The sequence below is a fragment of the Danaus plexippus genome (genome assembly GCF_018135715.1).
Source record: "Danaus plexippus chromosome 16 unlocalized genomic scaffold, MEX_DaPlex mxdp_31, whole genome shotgun sequence".
In the NCBI taxonomy this organism is placed as follows: domain Eukaryota; kingdom Metazoa; phylum Arthropoda; class Insecta; order Lepidoptera; family Nymphalidae; genus Danaus; species Danaus plexippus.
The window spans coordinates 636,303-664,045 of record NW_026869852.1 but is presented as its reverse complement, the minus strand read 5'-3'; the positions used below and the strand labels follow the sequence as shown (position 1 = coordinate 664,045).

General features: G+C 32.9%; 6 protein-coding genes across 10 annotated transcripts; 2 read left to right on the top strand and 4 right to left on the bottom strand.

Annotated features, from left to right (window-relative positions):
• Positions 1–13: 13 nt before the first annotated feature.
• On the bottom strand, positions 14–12,320 carry LOC116772012 (adenylate cyclase type 10-like). Its single transcript, XM_061528275.1, has 30 exons — positions 12,107–12,320; positions 11,615–11,808; positions 11,451–11,524; positions 11,132–11,289; positions 10,841–10,991; positions 10,539–10,640; positions 10,345–10,439; positions 10,112–10,262; positions 9,897–10,035; positions 9,679–9,808; positions 9,107–9,302; positions 8,650–8,767; positions 8,048–8,188; positions 7,572–7,718; positions 7,233–7,336; positions 6,879–6,986; positions 6,362–6,478; positions 6,129–6,177; positions 5,668–5,814; positions 5,163–5,275; positions 4,917–5,086; positions 3,962–4,118; positions 3,655–3,789; positions 2,971–3,092; positions 2,623–2,822; positions 1,974–2,139; positions 1,704–1,851; positions 1,520–1,626; positions 1,313–1,451; positions 14–883 (listed from the first exon to the last, which is right to left on the bottom strand). The coding sequence occupies exons 1-30, from the start codon at positions 12,301–12,303 to the stop codon at positions 725–727; spliced, it is 4,134 nt and encodes a 1,377-aa protein (XP_061384259.1). The 5' UTR covers positions 12,304–12,320; the 3' UTR covers positions 14–724.
• Positions 12,321–12,496: 176 nt separating this feature from the next.
• Positions 12,497–14,543, bottom strand: LOC133320308 (adenylate cyclase type 10-like). Its single transcript, XM_061528274.1, has 6 exons — positions 14,372–14,543; positions 14,095–14,246; positions 13,469–13,741; positions 13,029–13,249; positions 12,696–12,762; positions 12,497–12,605 (listed from the first exon to the last, which is right to left on the bottom strand). The coding sequence occupies exons 2-6, from the start codon at positions 14,111–14,113 to the stop codon at positions 12,511–12,513; spliced, it is 675 nt and encodes a 224-aa protein (XP_061384258.1). The 5' UTR covers positions 14,114–14,246; positions 14,372–14,543; the 3' UTR covers positions 12,497–12,510.
• A 1,374-nt stretch (positions 14,544–15,917) lies between these two features.
• On the bottom strand, positions 15,918–18,849 carry LOC116771738 (RNA-binding protein spenito). The gene is made up of 2 exons (XM_032663677.2): positions 18,635–18,849; positions 15,918–18,542 (listed from the first exon to the last, which is right to left on the bottom strand). The coding sequence occupies exon 2, from the start codon at positions 18,514–18,516 to the stop codon at positions 16,276–16,278; it is 2,241 nt and encodes a 746-aa protein (XP_032519568.1). The 5' UTR covers positions 18,517–18,542; positions 18,635–18,849; the 3' UTR covers positions 15,918–16,275.
• Positions 18,850–19,192: 343 nt separating this feature from the next.
• LOC116772127 (peroxisomal membrane protein 11B) lies at positions 19,193–21,010 on the top strand. Of its 4 annotated transcripts, none has more exons than XM_032664176.2 (4): positions 19,193–19,331; positions 19,706–19,838; positions 19,914–20,029; positions 20,217–21,010. In XM_032664176.2, the coding sequence occupies exons 2-4, from the start codon at positions 19,783–19,785 to the stop codon at positions 20,759–20,761; spliced, it is 717 nt and encodes a 238-aa protein (XP_032520067.2). In that variant the 5' UTR covers positions 19,193–19,331; positions 19,706–19,782; the 3' UTR covers positions 20,762–21,010. The 4 variants fall into 4 exon arrangements, with proteins under 4 accessions (XP_032520067.2, XP_032520065.2, XP_061384304.1 ...); XM_032664174.2 differs by having other exon boundaries at positions 19,221–19,364; XM_061528320.1 differs by having other exon boundaries at positions 19,280–19,298.
• Positions 21,011–21,234: 224 nt separating this feature from the next.
• On the top strand, positions 21,235–22,058 carry LOC116771790 (small ribosomal subunit protein uS17m). Its single transcript, XM_032663763.2, has 2 exons — positions 21,235–21,567; positions 21,643–22,058. Exons 1-2 carry the CDS (start codon positions 21,442–21,444, stop codon positions 22,000–22,002), a joined length of 486 nt encoding a protein of 161 aa, XP_032519654.1. The 5' UTR covers positions 21,235–21,441; the 3' UTR covers positions 22,003–22,058.
• A 1,362-nt stretch (positions 22,059–23,420) lies between these two features.
• Positions 23,421–27,737, bottom strand: LOC116771875 (RNA polymerase II subunit A C-terminal domain phosphatase). Of its 2 annotated transcripts, none has more exons than XM_032663867.2 (12): positions 27,454–27,737; positions 27,037–27,184; positions 26,796–26,933; positions 26,403–26,653; positions 26,117–26,259; positions 25,526–25,829; positions 25,186–25,433; positions 24,765–24,907; positions 24,432–24,578; positions 24,082–24,215; positions 23,929–23,972; positions 23,421–23,605 (listed from the first exon to the last, which is right to left on the bottom strand). In XM_032663867.2, the coding sequence occupies exons 1-12, from the start codon at positions 27,669–27,671 to the stop codon at positions 23,472–23,474; spliced, it is 2,052 nt and encodes a 683-aa protein (XP_032519758.1). In that variant the 5' UTR covers positions 27,672–27,737; the 3' UTR covers positions 23,421–23,471. The 2 variants fall into 2 exon arrangements, with proteins under 2 accessions (XP_032519758.1, XP_061384317.1); XM_061528333.1 differs by lacking the exon at positions 27,454–27,737 and adding an exon at positions 27,274–27,397.
• Positions 27,738–27,743: the final 6 nt, after the last annotated feature.

The following is a 27,743-nucleotide window of genomic DNA, read 5'->3' as shown; positions in this document are numbered from 1 at the left end:
TGTTTTATTCCTTATGATTATTTGTATGTGTAGTTATACGAGTTTAGAATCCATTCTTATATTATAAATGCGAATGTAACTCTGCTTGTCCGTTTGTTACGTTTTCACACCTAAACCGCTGAACTGATTTTGGTGAATTTTGTTATAGATAAAGATGGGAACCTAGAGAGGGACATAGGCTACTTTTTATTTCCATTCCGTTTAAATTGCACACCATAATTTTGCTTCGTGATATCTAGCCAATATTCCATATAATCAGCTTATAAAATATTTCACCCCAAGCACAAACATGGTACCCATCCCAAAACTACATGGGTAGCCCATGAAGTGTAGTTTGGGTTTAGGGGCCATTGTGGCAGTGAACAAGTCTGATGTTCATGCGGACAGAGTCACGGGCAAAAGCTAGAAAAATATATTACTTAGTAATTTTCAGTCATTAAATTTTCTGCAATTGAACCGAAGTTAAAGAGATTTGGTTATGAACTGTTTAAATTTTACAATGATATATTAATAGATATTTAGTATGATATGTTGATATGTTTATCTTTGATATATTTTTTTTGCTCATATTTCGTGAAGAACCTTTTTTGTCTAAATACTTGTCTCCTCTTAACAATCAAAACAAACTACACTAAACGTATAGCTTAGATCGTCATGAGCAGCAATTTCATATTTGAGGCTCTTTAAATTTAAAAACTATTTATTTATGTAATCTATAATGTCATTAAAATTTTTGAAGTAAATCATTGGGTAAGGGTAAAGTATATGGGACGATTTGCTTTCCTTTCTCTAAATCGAAGTCTCTATAGTCCAGAACATTATCAGCCTCGATGTGTTCTGCCCAATAGTGTTCTAGCTTCGGATTCAGGGTCCCCCTCCAGTGCTGAAACAAATTATTACTGAACCCATATTCTTAGTACGGGGTTAAAAATAAACAAAAAGTTATCCAATCATTAACGAGAGAACAAGATTTAAGTTTGACAACTTAAACTCATACAGCCTGTTAAAAATTTAAAAGGTCAGATGAATTGAAATACGTTCAGAAACGGCCTATGCTGTGATATCATTGACCTGACACAATTAAAAATGATTTAAACAATCGCGAAAATTACAATTGATGTACAACGCTTACATGACAGCGATTCATTGCCGCATAAATTTAAATTTCGATTCAGGGGCACCGACCTAATATGTGGGAGGTAGATTTTATGATACGTATGACTCAACTATACAGCTGAATATTACACAGGTAATTCTCATTTGAAATGATTATTTCTCCAAAAAATGTCATTAAACTGATCCTTTAACTTACGTCTCTCGTGTGTTCAATCCATATAAGTAAAGTGCCATGAGAGTAAATTTTACTCCATTCGCTGGCTTTATTCAGAGAGTTGTAGGCGCGTATTTTATCGCCCTTTATAAAGTAGTAGTACGCACTTAGTAATAAAACTCTAGAAAAAAATCAATTATAAATAACAATTTTAATGTTTGGATTAAAAAAAAATTGCATTATAATCACCTAGGTTTAAATATAGGAACATGTTTGCAACACTTGTTCATATCTTTGAATAAGTATTTCAGAGTGCTGTGTAAACGTTGAATTTTTTTAATATTTCGGTTATCGATCTGTTGGACAGAGCAGTTTAATATTTATAGTAAATTAAATAAATATATAGGTATATTTATTAATGACGCTCATGTACCTCCCGCACCAACATGATCAGGAAACCCTCGGCCAATCTTACAAGTATCATAATTTTGTATTCGTGTTTCTCTATCTTAGCTGTTTGCAATTTCTTTATCCTCTCTTCCCAAACGACACATCTCTCCCAAGCACCAGTACGGATTGTGCTGAAGTTGTGATTTCGGAAGATAACTAACTACTATCACTTGTATCATAGTATCACCTCGCTAAAGATGATATTCTTAGGATAGTTTTAAAGGCAATTTAATAACGAAAATAGCTTCCTTACACGAGCCACATGCAAACGAAAAAATTCCAGGGTGCTTCCGGCGTTTTGGTCCTCAGTATGGTTTCACCTTTTTTTATATAAAATTTTTCACACGTCCGGTACGGCTCCACACTGTATCCCGTGTCAAGGAGTATCACAATCGCGTAGTAATAGTACCAAGTTTCAGCTACACGGTCAATAAAATTGTTTTAATGTTGATATATGAAAATAATCAAAAATATAGCAGCTTCACAAAAAACTGTGACGCTTCCCGGAATTTATAAAAATTATTTTCAGAGAGAAAACTGTAACGTAGCTCTACTTTTAGGTTCGCAAACTGTTATACTTATATATTTTAAAAATATCCTTAGATTGATATATTGCACTCACATTGGAGATTTTATCTAAAGATATTTGTTAATAAGAAAGGCAACGTTTCCAGAAAAATTTAAATATAAACAATTTTGTTATTAAAATCCTATTGGAAACTTAGAAAGAAAACTAAATCAAATTATATATAATATTTTCACGAGAGTAAATATACATAGAGTAAATATTAAACCACTTTTGGTTGGTTATTTGAATAAATAATAAAAATTGTCTAACTATAACCCAAACTAATAGGATCCATTATTATCCTGCAAAAAATTAAAAATTGACAAAAACTAACAGCTCAAATCATAATGGTCGGTGTGGAAGAGGAACTCCCTCATGATGGCGACCATCTGCTGCAGTCTCATCTCGGTCAGCAGTAGCTTCAGGATCCACAAGACCAGTATCTGTCTCGTGGGTAGGTCCGTGAGCGTCGTCATTATGCTCATTACGGACAGACCAAACTCTAGACTCTCCATTTTCTTGCCGACTTCCACGCTTAGTATTGATAATTTTATGAACACTTTATTATAAAAAATAAACCTTTTCTTACTACTAATTAGCTTATATCGAATGGCGTCTTCCATAAATTCTCTTACACTAGTTCTATTTTCAAAAATGATGTCCAAATTGATGAAATACTTACTAAAATAAAAATATGCTGATATAAAGATAGCCGATTGCATGTACTTCCATAACATCCACTTGGCCGATTTTACGTTGACAGAGTTCCATTGAGCGTTTTTCTAACTTTTGGCACATCCAGAACTAGATAAAGATCGAATTATATTGAATATTTTTCCTATGAAAGAAAAACTGTCTATTTTTAAACTAAATATTGCTAGGTTCATGTTATGTTTGTTCAAAAATTTTCTCTCACAAATACAAGTTTAATACCTAAAACGTATGATTTAAATGTTAAAAATAAAAACTTTGGTATGCTCAGCCAATCCATTAGTTTTAAACACGACAGACGGAGCAATGACAGTTTTTCATTCATTATAGTATAAACGTAGATTATAGAACGAGATGGCAAGAGTTTCGTATTTCGTATGCAGTGTGACAATGTAAAACTTGTCCTAAGGATATTCTAATCTTACGACATGTAAATAGGAACGAGTATGCTTGGTGTCAATGCGTGTCTTCAGTCTAAAAACTGGCTGTTTGAAAGAGTTTTGTTAGCAGCACATTGATAAAAAAAAAACAATTCAAAAAGATAAAGTTTTATATCGACGACGCTGAATCTGAATTGGCCATTGTTCCGCAAAATACATACGATTACTTTTATGTGATTATAACAATTACTATTTAGTAGAATACACAATTCTACCTTTTTTGTCTGTCTATATGATGATATCATATTTCCATAGCTGACACACAGCAAGCGAAAGTTGGAATCGGTACGTAACGCGTAATTCATGGACCACTTAGCTGCGAGGGCAGCATTTGACATCTCCTTGCTCTCCTACAAAGTATATAAATTAAGATCTCAACCAGTACCAGAGAAAATAAGGGTAGATAAATTAAACATTAATTGCTAGACGGGTCAGAGATGTTGGTATAGTAACGATGGCTTAGAATTTAGATTGACGTTTATTCCTTAAATTAATAATCAGAATATGCTGTACATCACTTACATTGAATAACCTGTACAACCTATTGAGGGTCCAGGCGATAGCTTCGTAAAAATCCCCAACAAAACCGCTGGTGGTCGCCACATACATCTGAGGTACTATGAACAGTGCCATTATCTGACTGAACGAGGCCCTCAAATTTCTGAACCGCACCGCGTTTCTGTTGCAGTAACAATATAATAATCTCATGAGATGTAGGCTTTGTTTGTTATGAAGAACTTTAGTACACTCATCGTCTCATTGCTCGCCATCACTGGATTTTTTGCGGCGAGTTCTTAACAATTTGTATATAGGTATATTAATGTCCGTAAAGTATGAAATTAGATTGCTATTTTATTTTAATTACTAACTGTGATTTTCTTCATCAATTTTTCAACTTTATTTTCAAGTCTACCTTCCGTTTCGAATACTTTTTGGGACAACAATATGGAACTGCCTCTTTATAGATACATTTACTAAATATTTGTTCTTGTTGATGAATTCGTTCGCAAAAATCAAATATATAGAAGCTTAGTACAAGTTTGCATAGTCAATATTAGTCTTTAATCTTTTTACTTACGACACTTTGTAAAATTACCACAAAGATTATAATGAAAAACGTTGTTTGTTATCGAAGTAACGAAATGTCAGCACACAAGTTAATTATGCTAATCGTACTATTCACAGACATTGATTGTTAACGCGAAAATACTCATCGAATTCGACTGTATGCAGAAATTCTTTAAAATTTATAAAAAACAAATCAACTATTAATTAAAATTTTACTATAATTCCAAATTTGATTAGAAATAAATTTGAAACTATACAAGAAATCCGACTTAAGGTCTGTCTGACTTAACGATTTAAAACTACTTACCTTCATTAACGATTCTTACTTTGTAACCCATCACATAATTTACGATTGATCTCAATGTGTAACAAAAGTGAGAAAAATAAGATTATTAGTTAATTGTCGTACTTGGAACTCGGGAAGGGATCACAGAACAGCCGCATAGCCTGTAACAATTCCTTCCTCGCTTGATCTAAGTCACCACACTCGAGCAAACAAGCGCCGCGCAACGAATGTATGCGACCCAGTTTGAAATCTTTGACCCATTTGAACTCGTTTTTCTTAGAACTCGCATCACTCTTGACAGAAATTAACAGACACGTCAAATATTAAATATAAAATTCATAATAATTCCAAGGATAGCTTTTAATTTACCAAAACGAACTCCTCTACTTTAGAGAGTAAGTGAACAGCCTGCGGTATGTTCATGTTGATTATGCTCAAGTCGGCGTACTCTAAATAGGCTTCGAATAATTTTTCAGAATCATCTGCAAAGGTTTGCTTAGTACAAATCAGGGTGTGCACAAAATATTAAAATCTAACATAGTTCTGTTAAAACTAAAATTCGTCAATCGTACTACTAATTTGCATCGTCAAACTGAAAGCGTAGTGTTTTAAGTTTTAAATTCAACGTAGGTTTATATTCATGTGAGAAGGTTTATAAAGACTAAACTGTATACGTATTTAATTTAACGAAGCAAACTTGTGTTAAGGAAACTGATAAATAATTTATTTCTTTATTATCGTCAGTGTTTGTGGTACTAGTAAGCTGAAAATCGAGCAAATTAAAGGTCCTTCACTGGCAATGATTTTTAAATAAAAAAATAGGTTCAATTGATTTAGGAAGTAGATTAGACCACATCCATAAAAAAGTATTTACCTGCGCCGTGACAATGTTCTATAGCCTGTGAATAAGCCGAGAGAAGTATCGGCAAACATTCACAAATACTGAGCTCTAGAGACGAGAAGGATCTTATACGCTTATCTTTACGATACATTTGCATCGAGCGACTCAAGCGCCTTAAATCTGCACCAAATAAACAAATAACGTGTGTTTTTTACAAAAAAATAGACTCCTCAGTTCTCGAATAGTATAAAAAGCAAATATTTGTATATTGTATAGAGACGTTGTTTAACTAGTCTATAATGAAAGTATCGACTAGGTACGTCTGAAATCCTTACCACATCTTAGCAGAACACATCGTGTGACAAAAAGAACGATACGATACTCTTCAGAATGAAAAATGATCAGAAACGTATTGTTGAAATGAAACGTTACATTAACATTATATATATACGTATACATAGCCACTGATCCTTTCTTATAAATTATTCACTTACCCTCAGAATCTAGTAACGCACGAATATTTGATTCACTTCTGATTGACATCTGAAAAGCAAACGATCAACAAAATCAATCCAAGCAAAGATCTAGCTTAAAACTTTCACCGTATTAAAAGCTTTTCCTACATCCGTCTTTATGTTAAAATAAATACATTCAAAAATATTGAATTGTGTATATTTAACTTTTGACTACCGACGAGCTAAAGAAATGGTATTGAGCTGCTCTTCACCTGGTACTGGGAAAATGCATCAACCGCGCTATTATCACTCGTCATCTTAGTCTCGGTGCTCAACGCACAAATCTGCTCGCGGATCTGGTTTAGTTCCTTGCTCTCATGTATTAAGCCCTGATGGTTTTGAAATTGTTTACCAAAAAAAGAATAGAAAACAAAACTCACACAAATCACACGTTTAAAACTAAGGCTTTTGCATATACTAAGATTTACTATGTTATATTTTACTCAAAAATGTTTCACGACTTAGTTGACACCCTTGTGCGAAAATAGTGCAATATCATATTTCAATGGATTACGTCATGTGATAAATTAAAAAAATACTCTCTTAAGTATAAGAAATTAAGTTTTTGTGATACTTCAATGATTAAAACTTAATATTTTAATATGTAATTATGCGTTTGTATACATTTTTTATCTTGTCTCGTTGGCAGGATAGAGCTTCATAGATTTTACGTGTAATCAAATGTTCTCGTATCATTATGGAAGTCAAGTTATTAAATCTGTTACCTACATCGTCACACCTTAGTCCGAGAAGTCGTGTGAAGCATCCGCCACCACAGGAATAACAACGCCGGGTGTAACGCTCCAAGAACAGCAGAGACCGAGCGTGTAAATCGCACTATACAATGAAACAACAATATGGGGACATTGTTTACATTATTGTTAATTTCATTCTAAATTTAAACGAAGAATATTTTAAGGCTCGTACATAAATCATCGGAAATGAAAAAGTGGGGATTTATTTAGAAAAAAACCCTGACACTATTCACAAACAACCTGAAATATAATTAATGTTATATCTATATATTAATGTTATGTATATATTACTATCATTATGAGTAATGTTCAATACAACCAAACCGACCTTCTGACTCTCAGTCAACAATTCATACGTGGTTGTCCTAAACATGTTGTGTCTAAATTTCATGTACCCACAGAACGCGTACGATGGAAGATCTTGACAATGAGCTGGAAAATATATTTTGACTCATAGAATATAGAGACTAAAATTCCTTGAACATGACCAAAAAAAAAACACTAATACTTTCGGATCTTATATATAACATACGAATCTAAGAGCTCAATGCCTTATTTCTTAGAATAAATAATTTTTATAACTTAATATTTGTATTCGGTAGCTTTTACATAATATTTGATTGAATTTTATTATCAATTTCTCTTAAGTTTAAAATATATATCGTACGTGGTTCAGTGACTCCAATACAGGAGCAATGCGGCATTTTAGTGGCTTCAAGGGCTGGCGCCAGGTGGACCAGCACCATCGAACTGCTAGACGAAAAATCACCACCCTCGCATTCCAGTACCCGGATCGCGAATAACTTTGCCACAGCTATATTTTTGAGCGTGTTAAAAAAGTTATTAGAACAATTAAAGATGAATACATGCCATAAAATTGTTGACTCTACCTATTAAAGATTTTAATCAAACAAATAAATATGGTCAAACTATTATCATTCATGAGAATAATTTGATATGGCATCAATTTTTTTTTTTTTGTATTTTAAAGCCAAAAAGCCAAAACTCGAAACACAAGAATTCAGAAATTCAGAAAATAAACAAGAATTCAGAAAATAAACTAATTCTACCCTCAAAGTTGAGGGATTAACAGAAAGTCATTTTTTTTCAGGTTCTTAAACGAATAACATTGTATCTGGCAACCTTGAGCTACTCTCCGAGGGGAGTCGCTCTGCAGCAAGTGTAAAAGCATGCAGCGCGAGAACACTTCGCCCAGCACTGAGCCACATTTCAATAGCATTTTCTCGAAAGGCGTTAAGGAATCGTAAGTCTTCAAAATAAGCGCTGGAATTATGAACAATACTACTACTGTTAACTTTTGTCACCAATATTAGTGTGTAATATTAATAAATAAATAAAATTAACAGCAAATCTCTCCGTTATTATGTATCGCTAGCTCTAACCTAAGTTTTCCTTAGATAAACCACGCGAAATTAGAATCCGGTCAGTGTTTAAGTGGGATGTCCTTTGATAGTATGATGTCCCTTACCTAGAGTATAACCCGATACATGCCAACAATTATTAATGTATAAGCCTATATACATTTAAATGCAAACACATTTAGTTTTAAGAGATAATTAAGCCCCACTACGTAATTATTTTAAAAGTGGGTGAACCGTAAAGTTGCTTTTGCTTTAGAAATCAACATCATCCTAATATCCTTTCATCCAGCCAAGAAAAAATTCTATTAATTCTAAAAATTCTAAATAATTAACATCTTAGGAAATCAATTCCAACTCGCTAACCGTCCATTTTCACGTCAACTTTCATATTCTCGAAGTCGTAAGTGTCAGTCAGCACCGCCATTTGTATCATTTCGTTTTCTGCCACCGAGCCTTGTTTAAGTACGTAAGAGTAGCTATCCTTTAAAAGAAATATAAAAAAATCCCTTCACTATCCTTATAACATACCTGAGATCTCGAATTAACGTAATTACGAATAAACGAATGGCATTTTACTACGACTTTTCATGGTCACCTTAAAACTATCAGTATCAACGTCTACCGTTTACAAAACGTCGTATATATTTAAGTTCGACGATCTGTGTACGGGAGACAATCAAACTGTCGGTATAAAGTTTATTACATGAACTGGTCGTAAACTGCCAGGCCTTATTAGTTCGAAATTTAAAAATTCGAATTTTAAATCTAGGGCTTTCGCGGGTATTCATTTATAAGTGTAACGATTTAATTTCATCCTGACCTTGCTGCATTCGATATCTTCAAACGACGTACTAGTGGTGTCCGTCTCAAGTAGCGCTGGTGACGGTGTCACGGCTCCCATCTCCAGCGCCTCTGATCGAGACATGGTCATCATTGTTAATTGACCTCTCTGAACTAATGATATGACAAAGTTCTGAATCCACCCCGGCAAACCTTCACTTGCACTTTCAATGATCCTAATGACAATTTATACTTAGTAGAATAGAAGAAAAAAGATATCCAATCACTTCTATAATATACAGTAATACGGATCAATCCAATAGCTATGGTGATATTTTTTCAGAAAGTTATGTCCTATCATCTAATCTTTTTATTATCTGTTTTACAAAGAAAACGGAACTGTAGAATATGATCATTGTGATTTTATATCGTCACACTACGTCTCTCATTAAATGTAATAGTTAAATTATGTGTGGAGATTAATGAACGAAAAACTATTAACGCTCCGTATGTAGTGTGACGATGACAACTTAGTCTAAGCGTACAAAACCAATGTTGGTCGAAACTTCATAAATATGAATTAGTATTTTATTAAAATATAATAAAACATACTTTTCCAGGTCCGACTGTATTGCCTGTACGTCCAGAAGCTGGCAGGCCAACGCCGCGTGGTACCACCGATCGATTCCCGATAGCGGCAGTTTGATTATCATAGCGTTAGCTAAGCATATTGTAGCTGTGGCTACAATCACATGTATCAAATGCAAAATAATTAGGATAAGAAAGTAATTGATGAACATCATTTACTTCTATTCAATACAAGTTTTTACCAGAGAGTGTTTCTTCTTCTGATATGCTGACTAGTAGAAAAATTAGTTTAGCCCCCAAAAGAAGAATTATAATTTGCCAGGAATCATCATCGATATATTGACCTTCAGCGACCGCTACAACGCGTAGAGACGGCAGATTCTTGAAGCGAAATGTACCAATCACTTGAAGAAATGTTGCTTGTAACGGTATAAAATCTATTAAGGGAATTATTTACCACCCTACATATTTCCTTAATGACTTCCTTGACTTTAAATTGATCTAGGAATCTGCACGTTGGAGCATAATTTTCGGGTAAAGGGAAGCGACAGTCGAACACGGTGTTTATACCGTATATCTCCAGAGGCCCTAATGACGTCATGTCAATACTAGAACGAAAACAATGTAAGCTTATTCCAATTGCTGTAACATCAACCTTATGGGAAAAATCTGTTTGGTGGCTTAGCTTACGATGTCAATATTCTATTCTCGCGATTTTCTCTCAACAATTTCCCACCGCATTTGAAAATCGATTTCATTATTAATCGTATTATTCCAAACTTTAGCTGTGAATAAAAATAAATCATAACACACCGTAAATGACAAAACTTAGAATTATTTATTCAAATTCACATTCAAATCTAAATATATATATATATATATACCTTGTCTTTCTCTGTTAGAACAAAATGATCAACCATAACAAACGACGGAGTAATGTTTATACACTCTTGCATGAGACGTGTCTTTCCAACCAATTTTGGTCCCTGAAAGACGCGTAAAAAAACTTAAATTTGCTAAAAATCAAAATCAAAAACACCAAATATGTATTTCTTGGATTTCATTTCGTAATATTCCTGGCAGTATGGTAAACCGCAAGCAAAAAAATCCAACATTCGCAACAGAAACATCATTAACAGTCAAACTTGTTCTTAAGAATCAAAGGAGTGTTAAAAGTAAGACTAACAATAAACGCTACGCCGAATTTATGGTCTCTGTATCTGGTGAAGCTTTTCGGATGTTCGTCCAACGCATTGTGTAAGGTCATCTTGTATTTTCGCAGTTCCTCGTTACGACCAAGAATCGGATGACGGCAGTATGTAATTCTTTCCGTCTTTCTGCAGTTTTGATGCTAAATATTAACTGATTTATGTTTATTTTATGAGTCAAGCTATAAAGAACTGTCGTGTTTTTTTTTAGTCCTATATAAGCTGTTTCTCTACAGAACGCAGTTTTGTTTAGTTTTGTTTATCGTTACCTAGGATTACTGAATTCGTATATTGGACCAGGTTTACATATTCCCTTTAAAGGTTTGGTCTCCACCAATTTAAAACACTCCTGATTTATTTTGCTCTTTAAAAAAGTTTCTTTATCACAGGTCACTTTATTCGGATACGCCATCATTAAACGAGCAGCCTGAAATGAATATTCTCTAGTACGTTTTTTAATATAATTGAATTCTACTAACGGAAACTTGGATAGGAAGGGTAATTTTATTGTTCATAATTTTTTACCCCGTTTTCCATATAAGAACACTAAATACTCAATACCACGACAAAAACCGATGGAAATATCACCTTGTTGACAGCTGATCCTATGACAGTATATTCTCTTCTCAGTACATGACCGACAACGCCGCAATATGTTAGTCCTGGAAATTACATGAAGTAGTCCCTAACTCTGCCTAAATTGCATAAGATTCTGAGAATTGAAATAGAGAAATGTTGAAGTCTTAACGAACCCGAGGTAACTGCAATGCTAACATTTATAATATTAACATCATCAAGGGATTCCTTTAACTGAGACGCACATTGAAGTGCCTTTTGGGCTTCGTCCTCATGCTTGAGTCCTCTTAAGCCGAAAACTACAAGCAACATCATGTCCTTGTCGAACATTGAGATTTTGTTGACGAGACCGCCAGCCTCTGACGTCACGCTATACATTATGGAAATACAGTTGTGAACCAATTTATATGGAGTTCAAACTTGAAATTGGCTATAAATTCTATATATGTATTATAAATGACGCTTCATGTGCTAAGCATATAATGGAATATAATTATTTTTTTGAATTCAAACAATAACATGAGTAAAAGACTTTCTAACTAACACCCTGGCTTGTCTACTAAATTGCACAAACAATAACAATATTGTTAGAAATATACATTTTTATTAAAATTTAATCAACTAAGTATAATTCAAATATTAGATAATGTTTGATTCATACAAAATACCTGTAGACGCATTTGTAAGCGGTATCAACAACCTCAATGAGTACAGTCTCTGTGACAGTTCTTGTTATTATATTTATACAGACAACAACAACATGGCGGACTTCGGTGAGAAAGTCCATGGGTTCGTCGTTGTCAACCGCTCGTAATATTGGCGGTACCATGAATTGACGTAGAGCCGGCCACCAAGTACCACGCATCGCTGCTACCACAGCTGGACGATCTAGCATGAATTTAATTATATTTGTACCTACCTAAAATTATTATTCTATAATGCTACTTGGTAACATTGTTTAATAATCTGTATGCATTTATACGATAGATACCATATCTAGACGATGTTAAAATAAGATGTGATTACGTCTAAAAATCTTTAGTCTTACAATCCGTGTTTTTAATCTAATTTATTAATTTTGTAACTTACGTGCATACTCTCGATAATTAATGCCGGAAACAGAAAAATTTTCAACTGATAAATTTTCGTTGCTAAAGAAGTCTGTTTCTGTAATAAACGATATTTTGGTTTCTGTTTTTTTTTTTTGTCTATATATAAATTATATATTTTTTATCGTTTAATTCTATATTTATTAACCTTTATTCATTCCTAGAGAAAAACGCAGTTTCTCTACTCTTTTCCAAGAAGCGCCAACACCCAATACCTTTAACATTATATAAATATTCATTCGTTCTCAAAACCTTATTTTACAAGGCTCTCTTATAAATCAACGAAAAAGATTCAATAGTACAAAAGAAACAAGCGAAATATTATAAACCAGATTTTAACATGATTCATGAACGCGAGTGAGTCCTGCATTTTGAATAATTTATTGTCATTTTTGACAAGAATTACTCCTTCTGGTCCCCTTTTAACTTATTATTGTTACTTAAGTTTAAGAAGTGTACACCAATTTCTTTACAAATTCACCTTAGTATGTCTACCATCTCCGCATGGCTGTGTGCAATATTCCGCCTCATTGACATACATCCAAGCACTGGCTGACGTTAAAACGTCACCAGCTGCACTCATATATTCCGCCATTTTGACGTCCCACACCGGCTGACCGACTATTACGTATTGCGTTTGGGATATATTACCACCACCGATTATAGAAAAATGGGACAAACCGGCGGATATAGCGACTTTGACTGTAATATTTATGTGAAATTTATACAAGTTATACTATACTAGAAATGTGATTTAAGGACAAATTAAATTGATTTCAGAATTGTATACGTGCACTGTCAGGCAGTACTTTATAAGAAATAACTTAAAACTTCTTTTTCTTTTAATCATCTCATAATTAGAAACAGTAATGCTTTTAATATCGCTTAATTTACAATATAAATGTTTACACTAGTTGATACCTTTTAGAACCACTCCAACGTCAGTCATGTATCTTCCGTAATTTTTTTGAATTAACAAACCACAGTCAATAGCGGTATGAACGACATCTTGCATGTTTAATCGGGGAGATTTCTTCCACATTGATAAAAAGGCGTCGCCAGAAAACTTTAAAACGTCCCCCTTATGCGTTAAAATTTCTTGAACCATAGCACCAATGTAAGAATTAAGAACTTGGGTAAGCCTCGAAGGGCCACCACCGGTTTTCGTATAAGTCTCACATAGCTTGGTAAAACCTTTAAACAAATACTATTTTCAATTTTATTTGTCAAACGAAAACAAAAATTCATCGATAGAGGCTAGTAGCAATTAAAATCTTTTATGAACATGGGGACTTGCTGAAATTTTCGTAACTCCAAACGCTTGATATTTTTAATTGAATCATCTTAATTGAAGTAAAACAATTAATGACAAATCTTAAGAATTTGGGTATTTCTACTTATGTGCTGATTGCTTTGAGACTTAAAAGATTTTTTTTCATTTTAGAGAATTCGACGATATTTAATACTCCGTTTAGAATGTAACATACGGGTTATAAAAAATGAACCTAAGATTTAACAAAACCAATATTTTTTCTTAGATTATTTACCAGAGACATCTATAAACATGAGCGCGGTCTCATAACTTCTAACGGAATGGTCTGAATGTCTGTAAATAATCTCATCCGGCACCAGGGACGCTATGATCGCAATTCTTGTCGCCTGTTGGACAGTACTCCAAGTACCTGATATACCATCTAGTCTAGGAAACAATATTATTTCTATGAATTTAAATCTTACTTTGCACATGTTTTAAATAACTCATCAATTCATCTGTAACACGTCAGTTTCATCTTCGCCCTATTCGTAGAATAGTAAAATACTTACAACGCTTGTTTCTTGGATTCCTGATTTCTGTGTTTTTCTCTCGGAGTAACCTCTACGAACGAAGACTTTCGAAGTTGCTTAAGAGCAGCCAAATAGGCTTCATATTTTTTAGCATCCTCCTCTAAAAAAACTTATTTCATAGCATCATACTTTAACTTTATAAGTCATATCATAAAATTGGTCCTTTGATTTGAGATTCTATGTAGATAAAAGTAAATTTTAGTGACAAATTTTTATTCTACTGCTACAAAACATATCTTGAAAATTTGGTAAATGAATTAATTATTGAATGAGCGATGCCATAAAATAAAGATATTTACCTTTAAAATCATATTATTTAGAAATATAAGTTAAAGAATTTCAATATTTTTAAAATAAAATTACTAATATGAACTAAGTGTGTAATTGCCCTCTACATTATATTTATATAGTGATATTTTACCAGGATTTATTGCATTTAGTTGGTCCATTTTTTATTTACAAACCGTTCAATTAATTGGAATATTTTTATTTACTTCTTTTTAAAACAAAAGATGCTTTAATATGTAGTAGTCAACTTGACATTGGCGATTATTGTTTCATTTCTATCATAACTTTAATCTGTGCATGGATGTAGGCCACATTTAAAAAACATCCAACAAACTTTAATTTTATAGGAATAGTTCGAATATCTGAATTATACATTCAAACGTTACGATTATTTATTATCTGTGTGTATTTAAAATATTTGTGTATTGTTTATATTCTTTGGCAGATATGACCGTTAGAATAGTACAATAAAAGATGTTAATTTTAATCTCAAATGAATTTATTTCGTTAATTTTTTAATTATTATGAACACAATCTGGAAGCACAGAAGTTTGTTGAGTAACTGAAAAGTAGAAATTATTTTTATTTTAATAAGAGGTTCTATAGGTAAATTATTTCACCTAAAAGAGTTATGCTACACTCGAATACGCCATTTTTTTTTTCATAATGGTATAATAAAAGAAAAATGTTTAGTAATATTTTATAAACTACTAACATTACCTTATACTTACCCAGCCTTATACATACCCGTTTTGGTGAATGAATACTCCCAAGTGTATTCCTTTAATCCTATATATATTTTATTAGCTTTGTTACAGTATATATTAAAATTAACATTTAACCAAGTATGAAAAATAAATATTCTGCAGTTTTGTGTTTGACACATCTAAAACTCCTATTTTACCTGTATTTTATCACTTTGTAACTAACAGAGCAAGGAGACAGTGAAGTTCTTAAGAAAATTAATAAGAGAAATTTCTTTGTAATCAACTTTCTTATAGTGATGTTTAACTGCTCTATTCACTAATTGCTCTATAAAAACACAACACTAAACTGTTGGACACCCCTTTTTTCACTACTCACATCACAGAACACAGATTATGTTCAGTTTTTCACTTTATGCTATATACCCCAGTCTAATATTGCTTTATTTTACACATTCTTAATCACAGGACATTCACTTACTGTAACTTCACTTAACTCACCAGTTCACATAAGGTTTAAAAAAACAACAACATCAAATATAATAATCTATTTGCGTTCACACACTACACATCACCTATAATACACTGATATAGTAAACACTAACTGTATATAAGAATACACAATGTATATTATGTTGACAATCTAGCAAGAACTAGTTAATGGGAATCTATATTGCAATAACAACTATTGCTTTACACAACTTTTACAATGATACACTCGCACAACATGTTACTTGATCCATCACAAAGTTATGATTACAATCACCTCACAAGCACTACACATCACAACAATTATATAATATTAGTGTTTTGTTTTAAATTCTGGCAATATTACTTAGTAAGAAACTTAAGCTATGTCTATTTCTAATTTGATAAACACTGAATATAATCCTATGCAGAACCGCCCCTTACTACCACTATAACTAAATGATCCTCCTTCAAACTCTCCTCAGTCAGGTTGTGACAAGTTCTCTTGAGCAGTTCCGTGGAGAAGTCACAGGGAGGGAAAGAGTACAAAACCCCAGTGGCTTCAGTTTCTTTATTCAACAATGATATAACTCCAGCAGCCTCTTTTTGTTTCAAGTAGGAAACTAAATTCCTCATAGGCCTTGTCTGTATGCTTGCATCTTCATTTGTAATGGAAGCCGTTGATCCTGCCACACCAAGGAAGATAGCGTGTGAACTAGAAGTAGCAATACGTTTTTGTACGTCATCTAACTTTGGTTGATCCAGACGAAGCCTTTGTGTAATCCTCAATTGATTTTTACCTTCCTCATCTTTCATTAAACTGTCAATTATGTCTGAATCTCCATCTGTAAGGTGGAATTTAGTTGGAAACAAGGAATTCTTGAGTATGAGGGCACCATTCCAGATTGTTGTAGCTTTACGAACAACCTCAGGGAGTGTTCTAGCTGAGGCGAGCATGCCACTGCTACGTCGGGGAGATCCATCAGAATCACTGTCGGGAGAACGACGACGTGGAGACCGGGAACGTGATCTGTCAACGCCAGGTTCTCGGGAACCAGAACGACGAGCTCTACTGTCATATTCAGCATCTGGTGCTCTCCTCCATTCCTCATCCCTATAATCAGCGCTGCCGTGATACACTCCACGATACATACCACGACCTCGCCCACGGTGGCCGCCCCTACCTCTATAACCAGAACCATAACTATAACCATCCTCCCAAGAACCTTCATATCCTTCATAACCTTCAGAACGACCTTCTTCAACGGGTGCTGCATATGGTTTCGGTCTGTATGGTCCCCCAGTGCCGACATCTGCAAAATCAATCCTAAGGCGCCTGTCTGGTCCACCTAATGGAAAGCCTCTCATTTCTTTTACAGCAGCTTGAGCTGCATCTATCGAATCATACAGTATATATGCATGAGGTTCACCTTTAGCATATTCAATTTTCTTTATGGCCCCAAATCTGTCAAATTCTCTTTCTAATTGGGCTACTGATGTCCATGGACCTAGCCCACCAACCCAAACACGAGTAGTCGGTGTAGCTTTACCATATCCAATTTTACATTGAAATTTACCAATATACTGGCCAGATAGCTCTACTTTGGCTCGGTGAGCCATGTCTAATGTTTGATAGCGAACAAATGCAAATGCATTTCCAGTGCCTGGAGGAGGCCTTTTAATGTCAATATCTTCAACAATCCCATAACGACCAAAAATTCTTCTTAATTCCTCATCTGATATATTTATTTCCAAGTTCCCAGCAAACAAAGTTCTTGTTGCAAGAGGATCATCTTCTGGTTGAACATGATGTAAGTAATTAGGGAACTTGTCTTTTTTGTTTTCCATTTTTTCAAATGGTGGGTGATGAGGACGCGGCATGTAAGGGCGTGGCATGTAATGAGGATGAGGTGGATGATGCATGGGTGGGCGATGGTGCATTGGAGGCCCATGAGGACCTGCCATGGGATACTCATGCATCGGCGGACGAAAATCTCTATGATGTGGTGGTACAGATGGAGGGATTCCGTATGCGCGATCGTCTGGAGGTGGCCGCCTCCTCTCTGGTACCGGAGACCATGCATATGAATATGGACGGTCATAGTCAGGGGGAGTAATGCTCCTCGGCCTACTTCTATATTCAGACCGCACTGGCTCATACACGGGATCTACGATAGCAACCTTGTCATATAAAATGATTCTTGGTTTTGCATGTTTCGCATCCCTGGCGTCTTCAGCACTGCGAAAGCAAACATAAGCTACTCGCTCGTCTAATTCGTGGGAAATTTTGATACTGAAGTCACCAAACTTTTTGTATTCCCTATAGAGAGTATCTTTAACTATTTCATCAGATGCTTTAGGGTGAAGCGCACTAACGCATAATACTTTATAATAAGGACGAACAGATTCCTCCCTTACTTCTCTAGACCGAACATAATCATCGCGATGAGGAGATACGTAACGACCCCGAGGACTAGGCGAGCGCACCCTTCGCCGGACTCTCTCCGGCGTTACACGTTCATCCGAACTGTCGTCATATCTTCCTATACTACTGCGCGTCCTTTTAGATCGTGGCATACTGTCCCTCGATGAACTTCTTTTCATGTTACGAATTTTCACCGTAATACGATCTCTATCTCTATCGCTACGCGGTAATCCAATCATGAAAGCTCAGTTCGATGGACCACTATCTGAAATGCACAACATTACACGTCACTTCAAAATGTCGTCTTGTTCCAGAATAATTTATCTCACCGCACAATACAAAGGATCACAGTCTTACCACAAATATATGTACTTAACACCTTTAAAACTATTCCCAAACCACAACACAAATTCGACTTTAAAAATACTGTCCTGCTGTAAAACCTAACTAAATAGGAACACAAAAATAACTTGCCAATTACGAGACTGGAAACGAGTTCCCAAAATGGCTGCGATAATATAAATTGCCTTCTTGTAGATCAATGAATGTGGCTGTACTCTACTGTACCAAAAATTGTAGAAGAATCAATCTGACCAACATTGCCTTCAATGCTATTAATGGGCATGAATAAATACCAACATAATGAAATTAGTTTATAAATATATGTTTAGAATCAATGGTTAGGAGAAAATATATTATAATTAATTATATAAATTTACTATTTAATATAAAAATACTTAAATAGATTAAAGATTTTAAATATGTACACTATAAGAACTTTTAAGATTTATTTTTATTTTTCTTTAGCCATTTGACAACTCTGATAACTGTTTACGTTTAGTTTTACCGCTTGATTTATTTATTTGTATATTTCTAACAATTTATGTTTTTTATTTAATTGATTAGACTTTTCAAGGTTAATGGTAAAATCATACATCTTTCATAATTGACGTGTGTTGGTACACATTTGTGTATTTACCTTTCAACTTGTGATAATTGGACTTCAAAACAAAGTTCCAAAGTAGATAGTAACCAGTTTTTTTTATTAGTTTAGGTATTATTTGTCAACACTAATTACTCGTATTTGGTATTTATAAATTTGATTAATTTAATATAATAATTATTTTCATTGTTATAATAATTTTAATTAAACTTTATTTGAAAACTACTTAATTAAACTATAGTATAAAATTTTATTTTCACCATCAATATAATTACAAAAATACTATAACTTCTCAATAGTTTCCATTCATTGTGCAGTATTGTCATGTTTCAGGCCTGTTCTATGACCTTTTATATTTTTACGATATGAAAATATTTACTCAACAGTAACAAAGATAATGATATAAAACATGTTTACTGTGATAATTTTTAACCTTATAATTCATAACAATATTTTCCTGTAACGTCATCCTCAATGCTTTCCAGGTCACTGTAGACCTTTATAGTGAGTAATGTTCTATAAATAATTGTAATTTGTATGCTAATAAGTTAATAGTATCAATATGGATATTGTGATACAAGTAAACAACCAATCTAATGGTAGAGATAAACTGGCCAGGTATAAAAAAAATATTTTGTATAATATTTATATTGCTTCAATATACCATAATAATAATTTCATGTTTATTTATAGGTTATTCCAATACACAAGCAGGCTTTTGTGGCATCAACTTGAATCTAGAAATGCCAATAAATATTCAATTGACAGAATAAAAAGCCTCGAAAATGCTATGAGTTCATTCAGAAAAGGTAAATAATAATTAAAAAGTTACTATATGGCGATTAAGTGAGTAAATCTCTTTTATTATTGTTCATTCATAATATTTGTTAAGTTTGTTACTTTTGTGCCATATTGTTTAATCAGTCTTAAAACTGTTACGGGAATACATAGGAGATTGTATTAAAGATAAATATTAATTTACTCTGTAATTTTCAGTTCTCCGAATGGGCAGATGTATTGATATTTGCTACATGGCACTAAATACAATGCACATAGAAGATCCATTCTTAAGAATGTCATTGACTGTGAGCAAAATAGCACATGCACTGTTCTTATATGCCGACCATGTAGTTTGGTTGGCAAAGAGCGGTTTTCTAAAGACAGATTCAGATAAGTGGAGTAAAACTGCAAACAGGTTCTGGCTGTTATCAATAATTGCAAATTTGGCCAGAGATATTTATGAGATATTACATCTCTTAGAAGTCAATCACACAACATTGCTTAAGACCTCAGAATTATTGGGATGTTCTATTAAACATTTTGATCTGCAAAGGAGCTTGAAACATGTATACACAATTATACACTGTCATAGAGATATCTTTATAGATACACTGAAAAATTCTTGTGATTTATTCATTCCGTTGACTGCTTTAGGATTCACGAGGTTAAATCCCAGTGCAGTTGGTGCGTTAGGAGCTATTTCGTCATTAGCAGCATTAGTTACAGTAATTAAACCCATAACAAAATTGCTTCCAGCGTAATTTTAAGACTGACATATTTTAGCAACGGGATTTTTTTGTTGGGTAATGGTAATTTTTTAACAAAAAAATTTTATCGTATTCGTTTTAAATATTTGTTTTCAAATAGATAAAATTCAATAATTTTTAAATAGTCTTTATATTTAACTAGTTATATACTTTGTTGCTTTATCTTAAATAAGCACAATATCTGGCTGGCTGGGGTGTTTCTAATCGGTCATACGGTCTATTATTAAACGTTTGTAAAATTGACTATATGGTTTTTATTTTATTTCAAAATAATTTTTTTATACAGTTTTCTGTAAATTCTATTTAAGATCACTATGAATGTAAAGGAACGAGTTATTACTGTTTTTTTTTAAATATAACCCTGAGTAAATGTAACCCTAAAATTCCAAATATATCATTGTTTTTCATGGATTATTATATATAGCAAAATAGGACAAAAAGACATTAGCTATATTTTTTAATATTGACAAGTACGATGTAACATTAGAAAATGGGGACTTAATTTTTGACTGTAGTGCCGTGGATATTATTATCTGTGATCTGTGCTTAATATGACATATTATGACATTTGATATTTTGCTTATTTCTAAGCGCTGCTTTATGCCTAGAATTTGAAAATACTCCGTATTCTATTATATCATCTCTGATTTGGTTTTCTTTTTAAAAATCTTGCCATGGCTCGAAATGTAGCTGAAACCGCGAGAAAATTTTTGCTACTTGGACAATGTGTGCCTACGGTAAAACAAAATGCGACAAAAATTCGTGTTAAGAGGTTAGAATTAGATGAAAATTTATTGATGGTAAGTGTTTTATTCAATACAAAGTATATTCTTATATATTTTTTAAATGAAAGTGGAATATAAGCATTACCTTAGTATTTTAGAAAAGATGAATTTTACTATTGCCACGATCCTGTTAAGAAATGTAAAACTGGAGATATTGTACTTATACAAGCCCTGCCTCACAAAATGACAAAATTAATCACCCATGAAATTAAGGACGTTGTGTATCCTTTCGGTGATATAACTGATCCAGTAACTGGTAAAAAAGTTGCAAAAGCTCAATATAGAGAGGATATTGAAAAACAAGCAGAAATTTATGGAAAGTTGGATTCTGGCTTTGATTATAACAAGGCCCCTGCAAGGGGTTGGCAAGATGGCAAAAAAGATTTTACGTCGAAACCTACGTACACTAAATTTCATGTGTTTGATGAAGAAGATCCTTATGCAGTTTGAAATTATATTATCTAGTACATATTTGTAAATAGTAATAAAAGTAGTGTTAATTTACATTCAGTTTGTTTTTATTACTGATAAATCTTTGACATATCCATAACCTTACAAAATTAATGATACTTCCTTAAGGAATTAAGAGTAACCTTTTGTTAAGTTTTGATCATAAATTATTCAATATTTGGTAGTACAAGCTATGTTCTTTATGGGGATTCATAAAATTTCTTGAAGATCTCTCCATCAGATACTTACATGGTTTAATTGAAGTAGTAATAGTGTGTAACACTTGTAAAAGTGACGCCATCTGTGCCTAACTAATTATAATACTGAACCATTGTAATGGCAACATTTAAGTATCACCTTGTATTTAAAAACTATAAACACTGTCTTCAACCATTTTGTAGGACAGAACTTGAAGTAACTCCACATTAAAAATCAAGACTGAAACTCTATCAATAGTGTAACAAATACATAGTCCAATTAAGAACTATCTCGTTTCTGAAGTTTGTCAAAAAGTTATTAAGTTATTTCTATGACATTAACTACCTGCATTTAAAATTCTACCAATCGTTTTAGACATGAGCGGGAACAAACAGTGATGGAGGAAAAGAGTACAAACCTATTTTTGAACTATATCTCATATCAAATTATACTTCATGGGCGTTTAATGAAAAGCTTTTTATATAAAATAACAAACATTATAGATTTGTTTATAATAAATAAGGTTGAATAACTACTTCTCTTACATTTCACATACAGACATATGTTTAATAGTCAAAGGTATGCTTAGTAGTTAGTTTCTCTAATCATGTGCTCGCCAGTCAGGAAAATGAACTTGAGTTGAAGCTGCAGAAGTTCTCATTAAAAATCTAAGTAACGAGTCAATACCTTACGTTTGTACTAAGCCGACAAGCGATGTTAATGTGTTATTCGTTTTATTGATGATTTGATGAAGTTTTCGCTTAAATGAAATAAAGATTTTTATGTATAAATATCTCACCTGCCCGTGATCACGGTTGCTGCGAAATGACCGAAACGTCGGGAGCATGTAGTTTTTAAAATAATAAAATACGCGTAGTAATCCGAAATATATTAGTTTCATTTAAAAGAATACTCGCGAAAGTCTTAGATCTCATTATGAGTCATTCGCTTATTAATTATTTTGGTTATATATATATATATATAAGTATATTTATATATATGGTTTGATTTTAATAGGACTTTATAAAAAAATGCATCTTGTACTAAGCGAATAATTCCAAAGCAATTTAATTTTTTTTTAAATATTACAACTGCCGTTTTATTGTACAGTTTAATAAAAATCTATTCGCTATTTTTGCATAATTCATGGTCATATAAACAGCTGGTTTTCTCGCTGAATGGAGTAACGAAAAATATTAAGATAACAATAATAAAACAGATAAAAAAAAACATTTTATTTAACAAATACATAACATTTGTACATTACTTATTTAATCTTGAGCGAGGAACTCTCTCTCTAGGGCTGCGCCCATGAGGTTCCACGAAGTATCGTCATCATCAGGCGGACCCTCATCATCCGAGGGTGTGGATGGTCGTGGCCTTTTAAGAGCTCTCTCCCCATCTTCTATTATAAAAAATATTACATCAACATTAATTAGTATTCTTTTAGAAAATATTAAATTCATAAACGTAAATAAAATTTGAACCTACACAAGGAATGTGGATTAAGTGTTTTACATAATTAAAATCAGTTTTCGTGATATTTCATAAGTAGAACACTAGGAAGAAAATAACTACTGATAGTAGTTTTATAATAGTTAAGACCTAACTATCCATATTAATTACTGTTACAGAAAAACAAATGTATGAAAAAGCCAGTCAAGGAAAGCTTATTTAAAGTCTATGAGATATTAATTTGAAAATATATGTATTTATAAAAATTTATACCTGTGTTGGAATCATTAGAATCTTCATTGAGTTTTTCTTGTAACCTGTAAATCAAATACGCTATATTAAAAGCAGGATCGTCTGATCATATTGAAGTTTAATTTAAGACATATATTACCAAAGCATCAACAAATATTACAATTGTGAATTTACCTTTCCTGAGCACTATTTCCTGACTCCAGACTCAGCAGTCTGTCTTCAGTAATATTCTCTTCATCATTATCACCGAGCACCTTCTCCTCGTCGTCCGATGAACTCTCATCTGATTCATTAAAAATGTCTTCTACCTAAAAATAGACTCAGGTTTATTAAATGTTAAATTTGTAATTTCTTTTAAAAAAAATATAGTTGCAGAGAAATATGGGAATTAATAAGACATAGATTTTTGTTACTTTAAAAATATGTAAATTACCTACAGCTACGATATACCAAATACATTATATATATATATTATGGTCTGTTATGATTTAATATGCAATTGTGTAAAGTATATCAATATCTACCTCTCTATCCATATCAGCAATATCATCGCTTGAAAAAGACAGCAGAGGATTGATAGTGTCCATGAATCGGCCGGACGGAGTCCTTTTCCTTACCGCAGGTGCTGGTGGAGGGCTATTGCAATGCGCGGGCGGGCGGCGTAAACTGCTCTGTGCATATATTTGCATACATTAAATATAACACTATTCGTAATACGACATCGAGGCCTCATAACTATTAAATTCTTTAATTTATAGTTTGATCAGTGCCAAATGTGCCATATTTCAATGTTATATATAGTGAATAAGACATAAATACTGTTGTTATAGATGTGTATAAATCTGTGACATCACTACCTGCCCTACTCTTTGTAAAGGGTACAATTTCTCTTCAACACGTTCCCAACGCTCGGCGCAAGTCCACAGCCATTCGGGTGTAACGACATGTATCTTTGATTTATCTTCGCCCAGCTTTTTACTTGCATTTACTTTCGCTGTACCTGAAGTAAATTAATGAAAATGTTAATCTAATTTTATAAAAAATTATCTTCATATTTTCGTTAATCGTGGTAATTCATGGGAATAGCAAACCCACATCTACATACAATGTAAACACAATGTGTTTATTCATTTATCATGTATCAATTTCAGGTTTCAAAGTATTATTTTTATTTAATAAAACATTTTCATACTTCTTCTTGTTATGACACATTTGAATGTAATAAAAAAAATATGTTAATGTTAATATCTATATATTAATTTAAATACTGAGTTTTACCTGCTCTCATAGCAACTAAATGTGTAGTTTTATCTGTGAAATCTTGTGTGACCTCAGCCCCTAATGTTTTTGCAACTTGATATGCTCTAGATGTCTCTAACCTCTGGTGTGTAGGCACCAAACCACTAAACACAAGACTGGAACCAGCCAGCACTTGACTTTTAACTTCTGGTATTATATATTTCAAATCTGGGATACTTTTCTCATTTTCACTATTCTCCATTTTATCATATATATCATAGAAGTGGCTGATAAAATATTAGAAAAGTTAGAATTTATTCACCTAACAAACATTGAAAACACATATATATATAAATATATATATTATAAAAAGACTTACTTGTGTATTCTTTTTAATATGTCGTCTAGATATATTAAATAGTCATCGGGATCATCAACTTCTATCTGCCCTTCGGATGATTCAACCCACACTGGTGTTTCAACTTTTTCATTAGCATCATTTTCCATTTTATCATCTTTTTTATCTTTTATTATACCGTTTTCACTATCTTTCTTATCTGAATTAACTTTCTCTATGATCTCTTTATTTTCTTTCTCCGGCTCAGCATCCAGTGTTGGCATTTGATTATCTTTGGATACTTGGGAACCATTTTTGCCGCTTAAAAGTTTAGTCTTTTCTTCAGCTGAAAGAAGACATACTTACAAACAATGTGTACATAATTACATATATATAATTTATGTGATTATTGCTTTTATGATGATGTTGTCTTCGTATCTGTCTTCCATTTTAAGCTTGTCAAACAGAAGTCTTCAGAAGGACATATAGTGTTTGGATTACATGCGAAGTTACTATCATGTTAGATTATGTAACCTGTATCTTAATCCAGATGATACATAATTAATAATTATTACTGTGTTAATTTAACCTCATAAAGTATATAAGTATCATTTAAAATATAATTCAACTTACGCAATGGCGGTGGAGCATTTATATCACCTGTGGACTGAAAGAATGAGTAAGGTCTCACTTGGATTAAGTTGCTGGCATGACGCCATACATCTTCACGATCATCAATAATACACACCATGTTGTCGCCACAAGGGAATAGTGCTCTGGAGAATTAATTATAACATTATTTAAAAAAAAGAACAACACTATAATATATAAATTTACAATAAAAACTTAACTTAGATGAAATTATAATAAATTAATGAATTTTTTATAAATTCCTAACAATCTCAATATGGAATCTTACTTCAAATTTGCTGACTTGGTCCTAGCATCGAAGCATTCATCTCTTGATAGAATCCTGTGAGAGAAGAATTTTTTTTGTGGATCCAATAATTCAGTTATTGCATGTGCATACTGCCTCGCACCGAATGTACATACATGTAGCTCATAATTCTTGGCTGCAGATTCTAAGAACTCATGGGTTTTAGGTCTTAATCTAGTGTGACACCACCTGCCTTGATTGCCAGGACCTCGAAGAAAGAAGTGGAGTACATCCTGGAAATTGAAAGTATATAGTGTTACCTTATATGACGGAAATTAGTAATCTTTATATAAAATTTAAGTTCAAAATTCAGCTTAACAAACAAAATATTTTATTGCATTCTCGAATTTGTCGAAAAAACCACACCAAACTTACTTTTATATTAGGAGGTATATTGTCATTGGTGGTGTGCACTAACGTTTGATCAAGATCAACAAGCAAAACAAGTTTACGATCTTTAAGTAAGCGATCGGCGTCCTCACGACCTAATTTTTGTGCCAATTCTTCAGATACCTGTAAAGTTTACAAGATTTTTGGGGTTATGTGTACAAACGACAAACTATTTTTAATAATTACTAATTAGATTAATCGAAATTAATTGGATGATTATTTAGACCTTTAACTCGGGTACAGAGTGAACCATGGGGACCACAGCTACATCTCTTTTTTGTGATTCTCCGGAACGTAAATCGGCTCCACATTCCGCACACATTTCTTTCATGACAGTGGGATGGCGGCATTGTTCTAAATCAGCTATACAACCCCTGAAATTAGATAATTAAATTAAGTCACAACTTTAAAATATTCATATGAGTTTAAGTTATGACGCTGAACAATAAGTAACAATAACAACTTTTAGATTGGCGCGCAAAATCGGTCTTCTAATATTTATGTTGCGATTAAATCTACTTATTCAATCTCTTAGTTTCATTAAAGTATTGTAAGACATATTTATAGTAAATTATAATTGTATTACAATGTGTTATTACTAAATTATTTTAAAAGTACTTAAATATGATATGACGTCACTTACCCAGGCTCTACGATGTCTCCTTCTTTCACCTTGATGGACACAATAGTACCAGAGCGCAATGCTTTAAATTTCTTAACTTCACTTTTATTGCCTGACGAATCACTGTATAAAAATAATATTTGACCACAGGACACAAAAATACCTTCCTTAACTTTCCATTTTATAACTTTTAAAGGCTTTTCGGATGGAACAGAAATAGGCATAGTTTTGTCAGCCATTTTGAACGGAAATTGCGCACAAAATTTAGTTGCTGTACTTTCATTGGACCTTTGGTTATCGTTTTGGCGGTA

What these genes read in the sequence shown, in the direction of transcription:
- LOC116771738 (XM_032663677.2), bottom strand. Translation starts at nt 18,516, where the DNA reads ATGATTGGATTACCGCGTAGCGATAGAGATAGAGATCGTATTACGGTG.
- LOC133320308 (XM_061528274.1), bottom strand. An exon ending in GAGATGGTAGACATACTAAG is followed by an intron (nt 12,763 to 13,028) that starts GTGAATTTGTAA and finishes ATAATGTTAAAG; the next exon opens with GTATTGGGTGTTGGCGCTTC. An exon ending in TTCTCTAGGAATGAATAAAG is followed by an intron (nt 12,606 to 12,695) that starts GTTAATAAATAT and finishes CGTTTATTACAG; the next exon opens with AAACAGACTTCTTTAGCAAC.
- LOC116771790 (XM_032663763.2), top strand. Translation starts at nt 21,442, where the DNA reads ATGGCTCGAAATGTAGCTGAAACCGCGAGAAAATTTTTGCTACTTGGA. An exon ending in TAGATGAAAATTTATTGATG is followed by an intron (nt 21,568 to 21,642) that starts GTAAGTGTTTTA and finishes GCATTACCTTAG; the next exon opens with TATTTTAGAAAAGATGAATT.
- LOC116771875 (XM_032663867.2), bottom strand. Translation starts at nt 27,671, where the DNA reads ATGGCTGACAAAACTATGCCTATTTCTGTTCCATCCGAAAAGCCTTTA. An exon ending in ACCAAGTCAGCAAATTTGAA is followed by an intron (nt 26,260 to 26,402) that starts GTAAGATTCCAT and finishes TTAATTCTCCAG; the next exon opens with AGCACTATTCCCTTGTGGCG. An exon ending in TTCTAATGATTCCAACACAG is followed by an intron (nt 23,606 to 23,928) that starts GTATAAATTTTT and finishes TTTTTATAATAG; the next exon opens with AAGATGGGGAGAGAGCTCTT.
- LOC116772127 (XM_032664176.2), top strand. Translation starts at nt 19,783, where the DNA reads ATGGATATTGTGATACAAGTAAACAACCAATCTAATGGTAGAGATAAA. An exon ending in GGTAGAGATAAACTGGCCAG is followed by an intron (nt 19,839 to 19,913) that starts GTATAAAAAAAA and finishes GTTTATTTATAG; the next exon opens with GTTATTCCAATACACAAGCA. An exon ending in TATGAGTTCATTCAGAAAAG is followed by an intron (nt 20,030 to 20,216) that starts GTAAATAATAAT and finishes TGTAATTTTCAG; the next exon opens with TTCTCCGAATGGGCAGATGT.
- LOC116772012 (XM_061528275.1), bottom strand. Translation starts at nt 12,303, where the DNA reads ATGCGTGGTACTTGGTGGCCGGCTCTACGTCAATTCATGGTACCGCCA. An exon ending in TAGGATCAGCTGTCAACAAG is followed by an intron (nt 11,290 to 11,450) that starts GTGATATTTCCA and finishes TATTCATTTCAG; the next exon opens with GCTGCTCGTTTAATGATGGC. An exon ending in GGATTGAACACACGAGAGAC is followed by an intron (nt 884 to 1,312) that starts GTAAGTTAAAGG and finishes AATTTGTTTCAG; the next exon opens with CACTGGAGGGGGACCCTGAA.